Source organism: Urocitellus parryii, chromosome 10, assembly GCF_045843805.1.
Source record: "Urocitellus parryii isolate mUroPar1 chromosome 10, mUroPar1.hap1, whole genome shotgun sequence".
Lineage (NCBI taxonomy): Eukaryota > Metazoa > Chordata > Mammalia > Rodentia > Sciuridae > Urocitellus > Urocitellus parryii.
Window position 1 is genome coordinate 126,465,990 of NC_135540.1, and position 14,737 is coordinate 126,480,726.

General features: G+C 36.5%; 1 protein-coding gene and 1 pseudogene across 2 annotated transcripts in view; both read right to left on the reverse strand.

The window, feature by feature from the left end:
* Positions 1-448: 448 nt before the first annotated feature.
* LOC113192819 (large ribosomal subunit protein uL23 pseudogene) lies at positions 449-897 on the reverse strand (annotated as a pseudogene).
* Positions 898-1,726: 829 nt separating this feature from the next.
* The window catches only part of Pi4k2b (phosphatidylinositol 4-kinase type 2 beta), a 33,111-nt gene continuing 20,100 nt past the window's right edge, over positions 1,727-14,737 (reverse strand). Inside the window, exons 8-11 of one of the 2 annotated variants that reach the window (XM_077803365.1) lie at positions 14,199-14,332; positions 12,880-12,939; positions 7,074-7,155; positions 1,727-1,777 (exon numbers count right to left, since the gene is read on the reverse strand). In XM_077803365.1, coding sequence (XP_077659491.1) covers positions 1,755-1,777; positions 7,074-7,155; positions 12,880-12,939; positions 14,199-14,332 — 299 coding nt within the window. In that variant the 3' untranslated portion in view covers positions 1,727-1,754. Of the gene's footprint in view, positions 1,778-4,454; positions 7,156-12,879; positions 12,940-14,198; positions 14,333-14,737 lie in introns of those variants that run through there. The other variant, XM_026403288.2, reaches the window with a different exon arrangement.

Consider the following 14,737-nt stretch of genomic DNA (forward strand, 5'->3'; position numbering starts at 1 on the left):
TGATTATAACATTCTAATCCTGCATTTCCCACTTTTCCAAACTCCTCCTACAAACCAGTTCCAATGACTTTGAAACATATGGTCAGGTGAGTCAGAGCAATGACTCCACTTCTCAGTACCAATTCCTGGGTTAGTTAGGTTTTTGGTGCTGTGACAAAGATACCTGATATGAACAACCCAGAGGAGGAAAGAAGTGTATTATTTTTATTGGTGCAAAATAGTTATACATAATGATGGGATCCACAGTTTCAGAGGTTCAGTCCATGGTCAGTTGACTCCATTGCTTTGAGCCTGAGTGAGGCAGAATATGGTAGAAGGGCATGGTGGAGGATAGGTGCTTACCTTATGGTAGCCAGGAAGCAGTTCCATATACACTTTAGAATTAGCTTTTTAAAATTTTTTACCTTAACAAAAAGGGTAAATTTAGAATTAGACAGCTGGACTCTGTTTAGGTGATCCTAATTTTGTTGGCAACATCCAAAGCAGCATAATCAGGAGCCTGTCAAATGTATGCCTTCTTCTCTCCATCAGGCCTGATCAGGGTGTTAACCTTGGCCACATCAATGTCACAGAACTTCTTTACAGCTTGTTTGATCTAGTATTTGTTGGCCTGAACATCCACAATCAACACAGTGTGTTGTTGTCTTCAATCCTCTTCGTGGCTGACTCAGTGGTCATGGGGAACTTGATTATGGCATGGTGGTCAAGCTTGTTTCCCTTCCAAGGATATTTGGGCTGCCTCCATGGCCGCAATTGGGCCATGGGAAGGTAGGTGACATGAGGATCTTCTTTTCATGACTATGAGGGTCCTTCAACACTGGCTTCTTGGACTTCAAAGCTTTTGCTGGCTTCAACTTCGGGAGGGGCAGGAGCTTCCTATTTGGCTTACAGCACCATCTTGAGAAAAAGGTTAGAATTAGCTTTTGACAAAAATTTCAGATAGGATTTTTATGTTGAATCTATAAATTTGAGAATTGACTCTTGATATTTTCAATACATAAGTATGGCATAGCTCTCCTTTTGTTTAAATCTTTGATTTTTTTCCAATGCTTTTATAGTTTGGTGGAGAGATCTTGCTGCTTTATATAAATTATATATTTTTTACATGTTCTTTTATTCTAATATTGCTTGTTTGTAAACCTTGAAAAATTATTTTAATCTTAATTGTTGTCTGCTAGGAGCCACTGCAAAAGTATTACATTCATATGTTAAATGGACTCCTGCTGTTCACCTAGGCCTGTTTGGGAACTCAAGTTACTGGACTCCCGGAGAGTTCCCATTGGTTGGGGAAGGATGGTAGGAGGGTGTTCCGGGGGAAGTGGAGCCCCCGGCGCCGGTAGAGACACACGTGTGTGGACCGGCTTGTTAGGGGTCGCACACAGCCTCTCACAAAATAAAACTTTGTTTCAGTTTGACTGGCTTGTGTTTCTGTGCCCAACTGGTTTGCAAGATTGCAAGCCAGTGTACACTGACAGCCCAGCAGGAAGGCGCCCAGCAGGAAGGCAGCAGGCGGTGCTCGGTGAGAGCAGCGGCAGGAGCGGAGCTCGGCAGAGCCCACGCAGCCCGGTCGAGCAGCCTGCAGCAGTTGTCTTTGATATTTTTACATTTTCTATATGCATAATTACATCACTCATAAATAATGAGTGTCATTTCTTCCTCTCTAACCCTTATACCTTGTACCTCTCTCTTTCTTACCTTTCTACACCTGTTAGGCTCTTCAGCACAACACTAAGAGGTGAGAGCAGGCATCTTCCTCAAATTTCTGACCTTATGGGAACTGTGAGAAGACAGAAAAATGGCCTCTGAAGATGTCCATATCTAGGGATGAAAGTTAAAGCTGAAAGGGAGGAGGGGAGAGGAAGGGGAAATACTGGGGAATGATATTGCCCAAATTATATTGTTACATCATGTGCAGGTACAAATATGTAACAAGAAACCCCACTATTGTGACTAATTACAATGCATCAATGAAAATATGGAAAAAGTTCACAGTTAAAATTAAGATTGTATGTCAGCAAATTTTTGAAAAGGAAAGGAGCTGATGGGTATAGCCCAGTGGTAGAGCATGTGCTTAGCATGCATAAGGCCCTGGGTTCAATTCTCAGCACAACTAAAAAAATGGTAGGGGTAACATTATCCTGTATTATCTTGGTGGGCCCAGTGTGAACACCGGGGTCCTTCAAAGTACGAGAGAATGGAAGGAGGGAGAGGCATAGTGCCTAGGAATGGAAGCCTAAAGGGAAAGCAACGGATTCTCTCGTACAGCCTCCAAGAAAGAGCCATGGGGACACCTTGATTTTAGTCCACTGAAACTTGTGTCAAGACTTTTGAAGTTGTAGAACTACCAGATAATAAGTTTGTATTGTTTTAAGCCACTAAGTAAGTATGTGACAATTTGTTATAGCAGCAATATAAAATATACAAAGTTTTAGATTTTTCAACCCTTAGTATGATGTTTTTGATGTTGGCTATTTGCTCTTGTGTTCCTTCTACTTGATTTCTTTCTTTCTTTCTTTCTTTTTTTGTTTTTTTGGTACCAGGGATTGAACTCAGGGGCACTCAACCACTGAGCCACATCCTTAGCCCTATTTTTAATATTTTATTTAGAGACAGGGTCTCACTGAGTTGCTTAGTGCCTCACCTTTGCTGAGGCTGGCTTTGAAACTGTGATCCTCCTGTCTCAGCCTCCCAAGCCACTGGGATTACAGACATGTGTCACCACACCCGGCCCTTCTACTTGATTTCTAAAACCGGTTTTTAACTCAATATTTCCTTAAAGCTGTCAGCTCTCATTTAATCTTCTTGTTGCTTGTCCATCTCATTTTCTGATTTTGATGTTATTTTGCTCTTAGCTTCTATCATTTCTTAAATTCCTTTAGCACATTTTATTAAAATATTAGATTGAACCAGGGATGATGTCATGTGCCTGTTCTCCCAGCTACTTGGGAGGCTGTGGTCGGAAAATAATTTGAGCTCACAAGTTTTAGACCAGCCTGGGCAGCAAAGTAAGACCTCAACTGGGGGTAAAAAAATGAACTGTTTTCTTCTGCTTCATTCTTATGGCTGGGATGTCTTCATTTTCTATGGTTATGTTAAACAGATAGTTATCCTACTTCTTTTCAGAGCATATTGTAAGATGTAGTCATGTTTAATTGAGATGGATTTTTCTATTATTTTTTTCAAGTGTCCTGTGCAGGAGGCTCAGGTAGCCCAGTGATAGAGCATTGCTTAGCATGCACAAGGCCCTGGGTTCAATTCTCAGCACAGCTAAAAAAAATGGTTCTAGGGCTTTGTCAGTAATTACAAAAGTTATGTGTTTCACCACCTCTTTAGTACTGTGTGAATTCTCTTCCATTTGGTACTCTCTCCTAGCAGTTAGTCTTCTAACATAATTCTTTTCCATTTGGCAGTATCTGAACCATCGCTCCTCTATTGCAGGGCCATTCCCTTGGTGTGTTCTGTTTCCAGCAGTGTCTTTCATAACTTTCTTTCTGCAGGCTCCTTTTTACAAGCTGCCAATGGAATGCTGGGAAGCCTTCATCCCCCTTTTGATTGTGATTTTTATATCTACCAATTGAGGGAGATCCTCCTTTTGAAGCTGAGTAGATGGTAGCAAATTCTGGGTTCCCTGGCTCTTAGGTCATCACATGCTCTGCTTTTCTTCTCTCAGGTTGCTTTTCCACAGCTAGTGTTCCTATGTGATCTTGAGGCTCTTGATGGTTTTGATCCAAGCTGGAATTTGATCCAGAATTAGAGAGATCATCTGTCACCTATTTTTGGTGAGATGGTATCTCGCTGTATTTTTTGTTACCCTAACTGAGTTATGGAGATTTAGAAACCATTGCTACTACCACACTTCAGGTAAAATTGCTTTTTTGATATTTTACTTTAGAGAGATGTGTTTTTGATTTTAAAGTGACTTCTTTCTGCTCATGTCACAGCCCAATGAAGTCAGGAGGCTATACTGGTAGTATTTCTCCAGCACTGACTCCTGTGCCCAGATAAAGTCTTTGCTTAAAATCAAATAAGAAGATGAGAGTGGTCAGTTATGGCAGTAGTTTCACTGCCAAGCCTGGAAGTCACACATATCACTTATCTCTACATCTCCTTGGCCGGAACTCACTCACATGGCCCCAAACTGCAGATGAGACTTGGAAAGGTAGAAAAGCACTAAGAAATCAAGTCTATAAAGTCACCCAAGCAACTCAGTGAGGCAGGCTGTCAACCTACAAAGTCACCTCTCTCCCCAGATCCATACAAGGTACCTGATCAAAGAGCATGTCATCACTGTTATTTAATAAGGTTTAAATTTCATTGCACAGTACTTAAATATAGAGAAAAATTGCAAGCTCGGTTATAGCTTAGTAGAAGATCATTTGCCTAGCAAGCACAATGCCCTGGGTTCAATCCCCAAAACAAAATGAAAGTTGTATAAATCAAGTTATTTTCAAATATGCAAAAAACCAGATCTCTACAGTCATCAACTGGTGACAAATAGAGGGGCTGACAAAGGCAGCATGAAATGTAAAAAGATTAAGAATGTTTCTGATTATGAAGATTCCAGTTAAATATATCCTTTACATTACAGAGTTAAACAATACCACTAATATCCCAAGTAAGAAAAGTGGTAGTTTGCTATCATTTATAAACATAAGCATGTTCGCAAACACTTTAGATATTAAACATACATACATACAGGAGAAATCTAGCCTCAAGACAATAAATTTTATTACCTTTAGTCTACCAGGTTTGACAATATAAATATACTCACTGAAGAAAACACAATATTTAAATAAGAATTAAGTTCATGAAAGTTTACAAAACATAGCCAATGCCAATGTACCCTAACTTGTAAACTTATCTTAAATATCTCAACTTTACTTTTGAATCATGGTCAGACATTTAAAAATATATTCACGTTATTTTAAGTTATAAAACAGTAGCAATTTACTAAGTTCTCCATTATAAAAATTAAGATAGTAATTCTCAAAATACTAAAAAAAATTGTTTATGAAAGTCAGACAGACCCACATCACAACAACTGATATCCTTCCTTTCAGATACATCTTCAAAAGGCACATTTTGATTACTAGTATTTTGATTTTACAGTAATTTTGATTTTACAGTAATTTTTCCATTTATTTCAAACTGAGTAAATGGAAGGTTGTAGAAGATAGGACACAGGTTTCCAATTAGCTCCTCAAAGGCAGCAATATGCTCACTCATCACATCCATGAATATCAACAGTGATTTGAGGAAGAGACTGCAGATCTGTCCTATATCCTAAAATAACCACTTGAATATGCTTTTTACACAAAATAACTCATTTTTAAAAAATCACGAAAAGCAAACCTAAAAAACAAAAGACCAAGACCACAAATTGCCCAGTTTAGTCCAAGTAATGATGTTACTAGCTCTGAGACTGAAGAAGAAATTAAACTTTTCTCCTCTGGAATCACATCTTTATATTAGGCTCATTTTAATTTAAATCACTTTGTGACCTAATAGTGTTATAAATTCCGAGAATGAGACATACTCATATTCAAAATAAAATATAAAAGTAAACTTCAAAATCAAATATAAATAATTTGTGGTTCCCTCTTATGTTTCCCTCTAATTTGGGCTAATAATATAAAACCGGTTCTAATTATAACAGCATATATAATTTTAAGCACCACTATTATTTTTAAGAACTTATTATTGAGAAATCCATAACACAATCTAATACACACTTTAGGGACAGTTTACTTTTCAGTGACTTTAATACTAACTGAATACTAAAATGAACAAGACTCTGAAGTACTGATTGATTAATCACTTGATCTCATGTAAGAAACAAAAGGGAATTTCTAAGGTTCTTGTGAAATTTCAAAATACTAGAGATCTACCTTAAATTTACATTATTCCCCTCAAGTCTCATTTGAATATATCCATTTAAAAAAATTTTTTTAGTTGTAGATAGACATAACACCTTTATTTTGCTTATTTACTTTTATGTGGTGCTGAGGATCAAACCCAGTGCCTCACACATGCTAGGCAAGCATTCTACCACTGAGCTACAACTCCAGACCCCTGTCCATTTGTTTTTTAAAGGGGGAATATTTTTCAATGTTTTTTTCTTACTAAAACAAAATAAATCATCAAAAATATGCCAACGTGCCAGGCATGGGAGCATGCTCCTGTAATCCCAGTGGCTTGGGAGGCTGAGGCAGGAGGATCACAAGTTCAAAGCCAGTTTAAGAAGGTCATAAGCAACTTAGAGACACACTGCCTCAAAACAGAAAATAAAAAAGGGTTGGAATATGACTTAGTGGCTAAGTACCCCCGGGTTCAATTCCTGATTACCACCCCTCACAAAAAAAATTTTAAGGTACAAAAAAGAAAATGGTCTCTGTCACTTCAACAACATATTTAATTTTTAGGTCCCCAAAAATGACCACTTTAGCGGCACTTATTCAAGTTCTAAAATAGCAGCTTTTAAAATTAAGGCAGCATTGCTTTATTCTTATCTATTTTTCTACAGACTACTCTTAAGTTCACAGGAATGGTTTCAGATTTACCCACCCTCAAAGGTCTTTTGTAATGCAACGTAAGAAGAGTTAACAAGAACATTCTTCCCAATGTTTAAAAAATACAGAAAATGTCATTGTATTCAAAGTCAACAAATATCTAATTTTTCTACTTCAAATTATACAGTAATTACAGTCATTCTAGTTGTGTAAACCATGAATTTACCTTTTACACTAACAAAAACATAAAATACATATTTTCTACAAAAATACAATGTAGAAGACTTATCACTTCTTCCCTGATATAGAAATTTAATATTTGGACAAAAACTGTAAACTTTGATTACATTCAAAATGTAACCATTTTAAGAACTTAAATAGTTTTGGCATCTGGAGCTCTTAACAGCAGATTTACATTGCTGCAATGTTTTAACAATGCAATAATGCCCAACAGTTGTTTCTCTTACACCTGCTACCAAGAGGAAAAAAACGGTTTCCTGCAATGGACAGTCTGGGTAAAGGAGCTGCCTGGGTGGATAATCCGACCCTGACTTCCCCCTTTACTTCGTTCCACAATCACACAAGGCATCTGGACCAGCTGAACAGGACTCTTCCCATCTCTCAGTGCCTGAGTAAGGTTTAAGATCTATGGAAAGAAGAGAGATTTTCATCAATTCAAAGAAGCCAAAAAGCCTCCACTGACATTATTATTTCAATCATTTAATCCACCATAATTTTTATTTCACCCATCATGCACAACAGAGATTGTGATAAGTAACTATTATAATTCTGTCTTTAATGCACAAAATTAGAGTAACCTACTAATTTGGTAACTTTAAAACACTTTGGAATGCATCTATGTCCAAGAGCAATGAAATCAGAGACTAGATAAACTGAAAGGTTCAATACATTTCATCTCACACAGAACTTAAACAAATAATAGTTTAAATATTTGCCTTACTCATTTATTTGACGAATAAATTTACTGCATACCTACTATGCATTAGGCTCCATTCTGCGTGCTGGGGATATGATAGAAATACAGACAAAATTCCTGCCTTCTTTTTAGCAGGGGAAGGGGTCAATAAGCAGAAGTAAGTAAATTATTTCATGTACTAGAAGGTGGGCAAGCATGAAACAGGCCCAGAGTGGGTTAGAGAGTTGGGGGAGGTACCAATTTCAAATAAAATTTTATTTAAGAGTTTATTATAGGAAAAATCAAACTTGGAAGAAATATATTCCATGTTCAAAGATACCTAGAATTTTTACCTTTGAGCATACAAATAAGGTTATGAAACTCAATTCATAGCTTAGAGCCTAGTCTATTCTTTGTTCAGATAAAATAAAATTTTAATAATTCATTTTTCTTTTTTTCCTGCATATTAGGAAAAATTCTTTTATTATGTACTTTAAATATACAGATATCTCCTTTAGGTACTCGAAAATATCTAATATGCACTTCACTGGTTCTTTAATAAAGATTAGTTAATAATGATAAGCATGAAAATGTCAACATATAGCTATACTAACTAATAAGCCTCATAATATTTTGAATACTATAAATGAGATGGTTGAGCTCCCAAAGTATTTAATATATCACAGAAATAAATATTTACTAGCAACAGTAGTTATACATTATATTTGTTTTAGGATGCTTTTTAAGTTTCCCTCTTAAAATTTTCTACTTTGGTTACATTTGGACACAAGAAAAAAAAGAACTTATAAAATTTAGGTTTATAAGCATTGTTTATACCATGAAAATAAAATGGAGACCAGCATGTGTAAGGAATAAAATGTTCTAGTTAGTTTTTTCTTTTTAAAAATTCTATTCCACAAATAGTAAGTCTAAATATAGCATTTTAAGTAACATCTAAGATTTTCCTGATGCTAATTACAATGCACGATTGTTATAGAGAATCTGAAAAATAGAGAGGTACAAGAAAATGAAAGTCACTCCACAAGATTATATGGATTTTCAAAGTATTATAACAGCACAAGTTACTCAATCTTAAAACAATCCTGACTATTAATATTTCTCTGGGATCAAAAGAGACTCGATAATCTTGCATTTATCTACTAAATAAACATTTACAAAGAGCTCACTGCATAGGAGAAGAGACAAAACAGAAAGGAAAAACAAAATGAGCCTTGAAAGAACTTATACTCCCAAAACAAAGGGCCACAGGAGCAAATAACTGCAGTGCAGTGTGAGAAACACTTTAGCTGCAGGAAATTGTGCCCTGACTTTAAAATCCGATCCCTTCCCCCTGCCCAGTTTTTTTTTTTCCCCACTTCTCAAAGAATACACAAACCTTTTATTGTATGTTTAATTATAGAGGCTTGTTTTAAAAAATACAATGGACCAAACTGCAGGCAAGAGGAAACACTAAAGCTCTCCACCAATGTCACACCTGATAGCTTGATAGGGACATGTGCGATCTGGCAAAGACAGGTGGCACAAACTCACCTACTTCATACAGACTGCTTTCCTTTAGATTAGTTCACTGGCCCTCAATTTCAGTTGGCAGAAGAATCACTGTGCCATAAATACAAAACCACAGATATTCTAACTTAGGATCCGTTTTATGCTGTTTTCCAATAGGCATATACTCAACAGGCTGATTTAAAAATCAACTTTCTGAGTCCAACAGACACCAGTATATTCCCGGGGAGTGCTGCAGAAACTGCCTCCCCTGAGTGGCAGGAGGAGCCTGAGAAGACCAAGCTGGAGCTTGAAGGGAAAACTCTTGCAGAAGAGGGAGAGGCATCCAAGGAGGGCAGAGCACAAGAGCTCCATTGAGAAGTGGGAAGAAAGAGCAGTTCAGAGAAGCTAAGAAGCTCGGGAAGTTGCAAAACAGCAAGAGTAAGGGGCGGTGTGATGGCTGAAGGCTGTGAAGAACCTTGTTGGCTGTGCTGGGGGGTTGGACTTGAGCTTGTGCACAAGAGCAAGTCCAGGGAGCTGCCTTGACAAAAGACAGGATCACAGGTATTTTTAAGACTGTGTTCTCTCTCCCTCTCCATGCAGTGCAGGGAATTGAACCCAGGTCCTCATGCATGTTAGGTAAGCCCTCTACCACTACTCCCAGCCTGGTCCTCATTCTACTGTGGAAGATAAGGATGTGACTTAGAAGATGTCAATAAATCCAGAAATGAGATGATAAAAGACCTCAGGTAGATGCAACGCCAAAATGCTGCAGATTTGACAAGCTAAGACAGATCCCCGATTTCATAGATACAGCATGTGACTTAGACCCCCTCAGTCATGTTTCTTAGGATCCATTTTATGATCCTAGAGCCTTACAAAAAATGCAGGTGACAGTAGTTATTGTGAGGGTAAATGACAACAAACATAAAACACCCAGGAAAGGGTCAAGTGCTTAGGGGGTACTAAAATTTTAGCTTCATTTTCTTTAACATCAATAACTTAATTTGCTTTTAAGATTCTGGTTTGTCAATCAGTGAATACAAGCTAATTGTGTTTTCTTAAAACAGTTTTACTATTTCTGCCGTTTTTCAGATCATGGGGAAGATACACTTCATATTTCTCATAACCAAATTACTCTGAAATTCAGTGTTCCATGCACAGGTAGAACTTAATGAGTTTTGTTGAACCTAATCATTGCCTATTGTTAACTAATATAAAATTCAAAATGTCATTTAGCTCTTACGAATATTACCAGTTCTGAATTCTAAGAAATGCCTTCATACTAGTTCCAGGCCATATCCTCATGTGAAGAATTAGAGCATGTCACTGGTTATGTGTATAAAAACTAAACTACTGTAAACTAGGGCAAAAAGCTTGGTTGTACACATCACAAATCATTAAGATAGTGAATAAAACTGGAGGGGAGAGGAATTTAAGAGATATTTATAAATGATAAAACATGAGCATTTTGACTGAATTAAGGAACTGGCTGAAATAATGATTCTGTTGTTCAGAATATAAAATGTACTGGTGTTTTTTTGTTGTTTTATTTTTTGCATGTTGTTAAGTGTTTGCTTTATAAGTATTGATTTATTTTCAGATAAAGGACAATATTTTATTTTTAGGCCAACTTTCAACAAACAAAGCCCCACCTAAAACCAGAGAGCTACACAACCACACACATACATAATCAGGGTACATTATTTATTTATTTTAAGAAACATTTTTAGTTGTAGATGGACACAATGCCTTTATTTTGTTTAATTAGTTTTTTGTGTGGTGCTGGGGATTGAACCCAGAGCCTCACACATGCTAGGCAAGCGCTTTACCACTGAGCTACAACCCCAGCTCCATATTATTCTTTTTGGATATCAGAAAGCTCAAACTCAAATTAAAATTTAAAAACAAAATAAATTAAAACATATAACCTAGATATCATCATTTTCTCCCCCCCCCACCCCAGATCTTGGTCCTGTCATTTTTTATCTATTTTTATAAGCATTTTTATAATATGTTAGTTCCTATATGAATGAGATAGGATAGGAATAAACACACTGGAAACAGCAGCTACTTACTGGCACGCCTTTGTAGCTGACCTCAGAAATGAGTGTTTCCACGCCTCCTTGGGGAAGCATTTCTTAATTTAAATTTCTCATGTGCTAACTTTAATCCACAAGTAAAGCTAACAATATTATTTATAGCACTTACTTATTTGCTTATTTAAAATAACATTCCTAATATAAAGATACAGGAGTCCCCTCTTAATTAAGATTTCAGTTACCCAAAGTCAACCTTATTCTGAAAGTATTAAATGGAAATTTCCATAAATAAACAATGCATGTTTTAAATAACTTATTTTAGTATATTGCTATAATTGTTTTATTTTATTACTGTTATTGTTAGTCAGATTTTATCATAGGTATGTATGTATGCATAGGAAAAAACTGTACATATAGTGTTCAGTACTATTCAGTTTCAGGCATTCACTTGAGGTCTTGGAACACATCCCCAGAAAAAGGGGAGACTAAAGGATACCTTCAGGGAGAAGAAAACCCCAGAGGATGAAGCATAGTGATATGGCAAGACAATTTGTTTCAAGCAAAAAGGTCAAAGAGGGACATAATTCTTCACACTTGAAAATGTTACTCAAACATATTTTGGAATGGTTAAAAACTTCTGCAATATAATTATAATTACTGGTCAACTAATCCCTTTATCCATGCTCAAATGCCAAAAGACTCTCCTAGCTAGGCTCCCTGGCTCTAGTCTCCTCATCTGCTAAGCAAATCTGCACTCACTGTCCAGCCTCGCCTTCGGCAGCGGTTCAAACCTCTTCTGGGTTAGGAATCCCTTCGCTGAGATATAAGTCCTACCCACCCCCATCCCTGGCAAAATGCACATACAAAATTTCACACATAATTTCAGGGAGTACAGAGAAAAAACCAAGGATAAGGGTTTTTTCACACTCTTCTTTTTCTTTTTTTCCTATATTTATTTTTTGTAGTTGTACACAATAACTTTATTTTATTTATGTATTTATTTATTTATTTTTATGTGGTGCTGGGGATCGAACCCAGTGCTTAACACATGCCAGGCAAGTGCACTGCCCCTAAGCCAAAATCCCAGTCCCACCCCCAAGCCCCTTTTCACACTCTTCTTTAATGCTAAATTTCTAATTACTCTAATCCCTGCCATGTGAAATCAATACTCTGATTCTCAAGGCCTTCTATATAAACGGGCTATATTCTACCAGTTCTGCCATAAGTATTTGATGAATTAATAAAAATTCTAGAACACAATCAATGCAAAAGCCAAATTCATCTTCCTTGCCACAAGTACTATAGCAAACAGTTATCTTAAATTCAATGTATGTTTTAGGAAGAGAATGCTAATTTGGAGTTTACTAAAAGTCAATCTTTACAGTATGATATATTTTCACTGCAAGGTTTCCTTTTGGAATAGTCAAGGAAGCAGATGCCATGTGAGGTGGCCTAGCCTGTAGGTCCACACCAACAGACCTAACACTGTGTGTCTCTATTAGAGGAGTCGAGGAGGAGGAAGCGTAAGAGGATTGATTTAAAATTATGTAGTGCCCTGACTCTTAATCAGTACTCAACTCTGATGACAGGGTTATTTACTGATGGCTCTAGCAAAGCCAAACTTGTTCCACAAGGAAAATAATCTAATGGACTAGAACTTGGTATTGAAGATCCACACAAGGGGACTGAGGGAATAAAGGGTACTAAAGGAAAAGAGCCAATGGGATGATGACTCAGGGGCAGGTACTGACAACTGGTTAAATACACCACATTCAACTAGGTCCAATGTGCCTAATATATAAGACGACAGAGGAAAGACACTACTTAAATCAATTTCATTTCTAATCACAGGTTACAGTGATAATGTCTCAGGAAGTTTTAACTTAATCATCAAAAAGAGACCTACCTGACCCCTCATCACAGACATCTGACTTTCAAAAGTAGCTTTGTCAAAACTTTTGTCAGTCTATTACAGAAAGGAAAAAAAAAATTATTATTATTCCAAAACTCAAAACCTTTGAAACAAATATAGAATTGAAAAAAAACTGTTCCATATAGCAAACAAGGTCATTAGAAATTTTTCTCAATTGATAAAATAACAAGAATATTCTCACTTAACGTACTTTTTCCATACTCCTAGAATGACAAGGAAAATTTAATTTGTTTATATCCAACTTGTTTCAGAAAGGATTTAGATGGTTTTCTAGACAATGAGTTCAGGCTTTTCAAGAATTAGATCACAGCAATCACCAAACTCATATAATTCATACAGTAATTTTGTAAAAATTCAACTTTTAAGGAAAGCAACATCACAATTTTGATGTAATCTCACTTGAAAAGATACTCATAGTAAGTGTAACTTTACAAAATTTATGCTTCAGGAAAATAAAGTTGCTAAATCCTGTTATATTAGGTTCTACTGCAAGCCAAAATACAAGTAGTAGTAAACTAAATTAGCTCTACTTGGAAACATCTTTTTTGTTAGGTGTGATGGTAAATGTCTATGATCTCAGCGACTAGGGAAGCTGAGGCACGGGGACTGCAAGTGTAGGGCCAGCCTTGACAATTTAGCAAGACTCTGCCTCAAAATAAAAAGTAAAAACAAAAGCTGGGAATGTAGCTCAGTTGTACAGCACCCCAACGTTCAATCCCCAGCACTGGAAAGAAAGGAAAAGAAAAGCTCTTTTTAAGGTTTCTTTCTTTCTTTTTTTGTAATAATCAAAACTAAACATTTTTTAAAAACACTATGCCGACTGTTTGCTTTATTTATTTTTTCCTTTTTAAAAATTGTACAAGCACCTGGGTTATAGATGAGAGCCAAGTATCAGAGGTAAATACAAATAAACATTGGTATAAGATAGACATGTGTTTGCATTTTAAATCTGGGCAATGAATTTGACCTTTCTCAGCACTAGCTTCATCAAGGGTGCTATAAGGTTGTAGTAAGTTTTAAGTGAGACATAAATAAAAAAGCATGATGCTGCCAGGCTCTGTTTCACATGCCTGGGACCTCAGCTACTAGAGTGGTTGAAGTAGGAGGATCCCAAGTTCAAGGCCAGCCTGGGCAACTTAGTAAGACCCTCTCTCAAAATAAAAAACAAAGGGTTGGACATAATAGCTCAGTAGTAGTGTGTGTGTGTTAGACCCTTGGCTCAAACCCCAGTTTAAAAAAATAATAATAATGTGCAAACATCATCTCCACACACAAATTAAACTTTTATTTACCTTAAAAAGTTCATAAAGATCTTCACATAAATCTTGCACAAAGTTCATGTCAGAAATATATGGCAGAACCAAGTTTCTTGTTTCTTCAGAAAAAGGAACTTTTGCTTGAGGAAGCCACGCCCAGTGAAATGGATCTAATAGAAAATAAGCAGTGACAGAAAATGGTTTATTTAGACTCACATTTATCCTGTTTCTTTCCTACAACTCTTAGGTCTCCCAAAGAAAGGACAGGAGAGAGAAGTTAGGAGAGTAAACTATTTTTTGTAATTCAAATTAATCAGATTCCAAGTTCAGATAGCCAGTTCAGATGGTAAAGCACAGTAAGGTCTAACCTGAACTAGTTATATTTCTGAGTTTGAGATGGTAAAGAATCAGAATTTGTTGAGTCTATTTCAAATAGTTCTATCCAAAAATGTATTTGAATCTATCTGGTTCCTGAGTTCAGAGATTGGTGGGTACCTACTAATTATCCACAGCCCCAGACTAAATACCATAGTTGTATAAATCAACTGGAACTGTGGCATTTGTATATAGAAGAC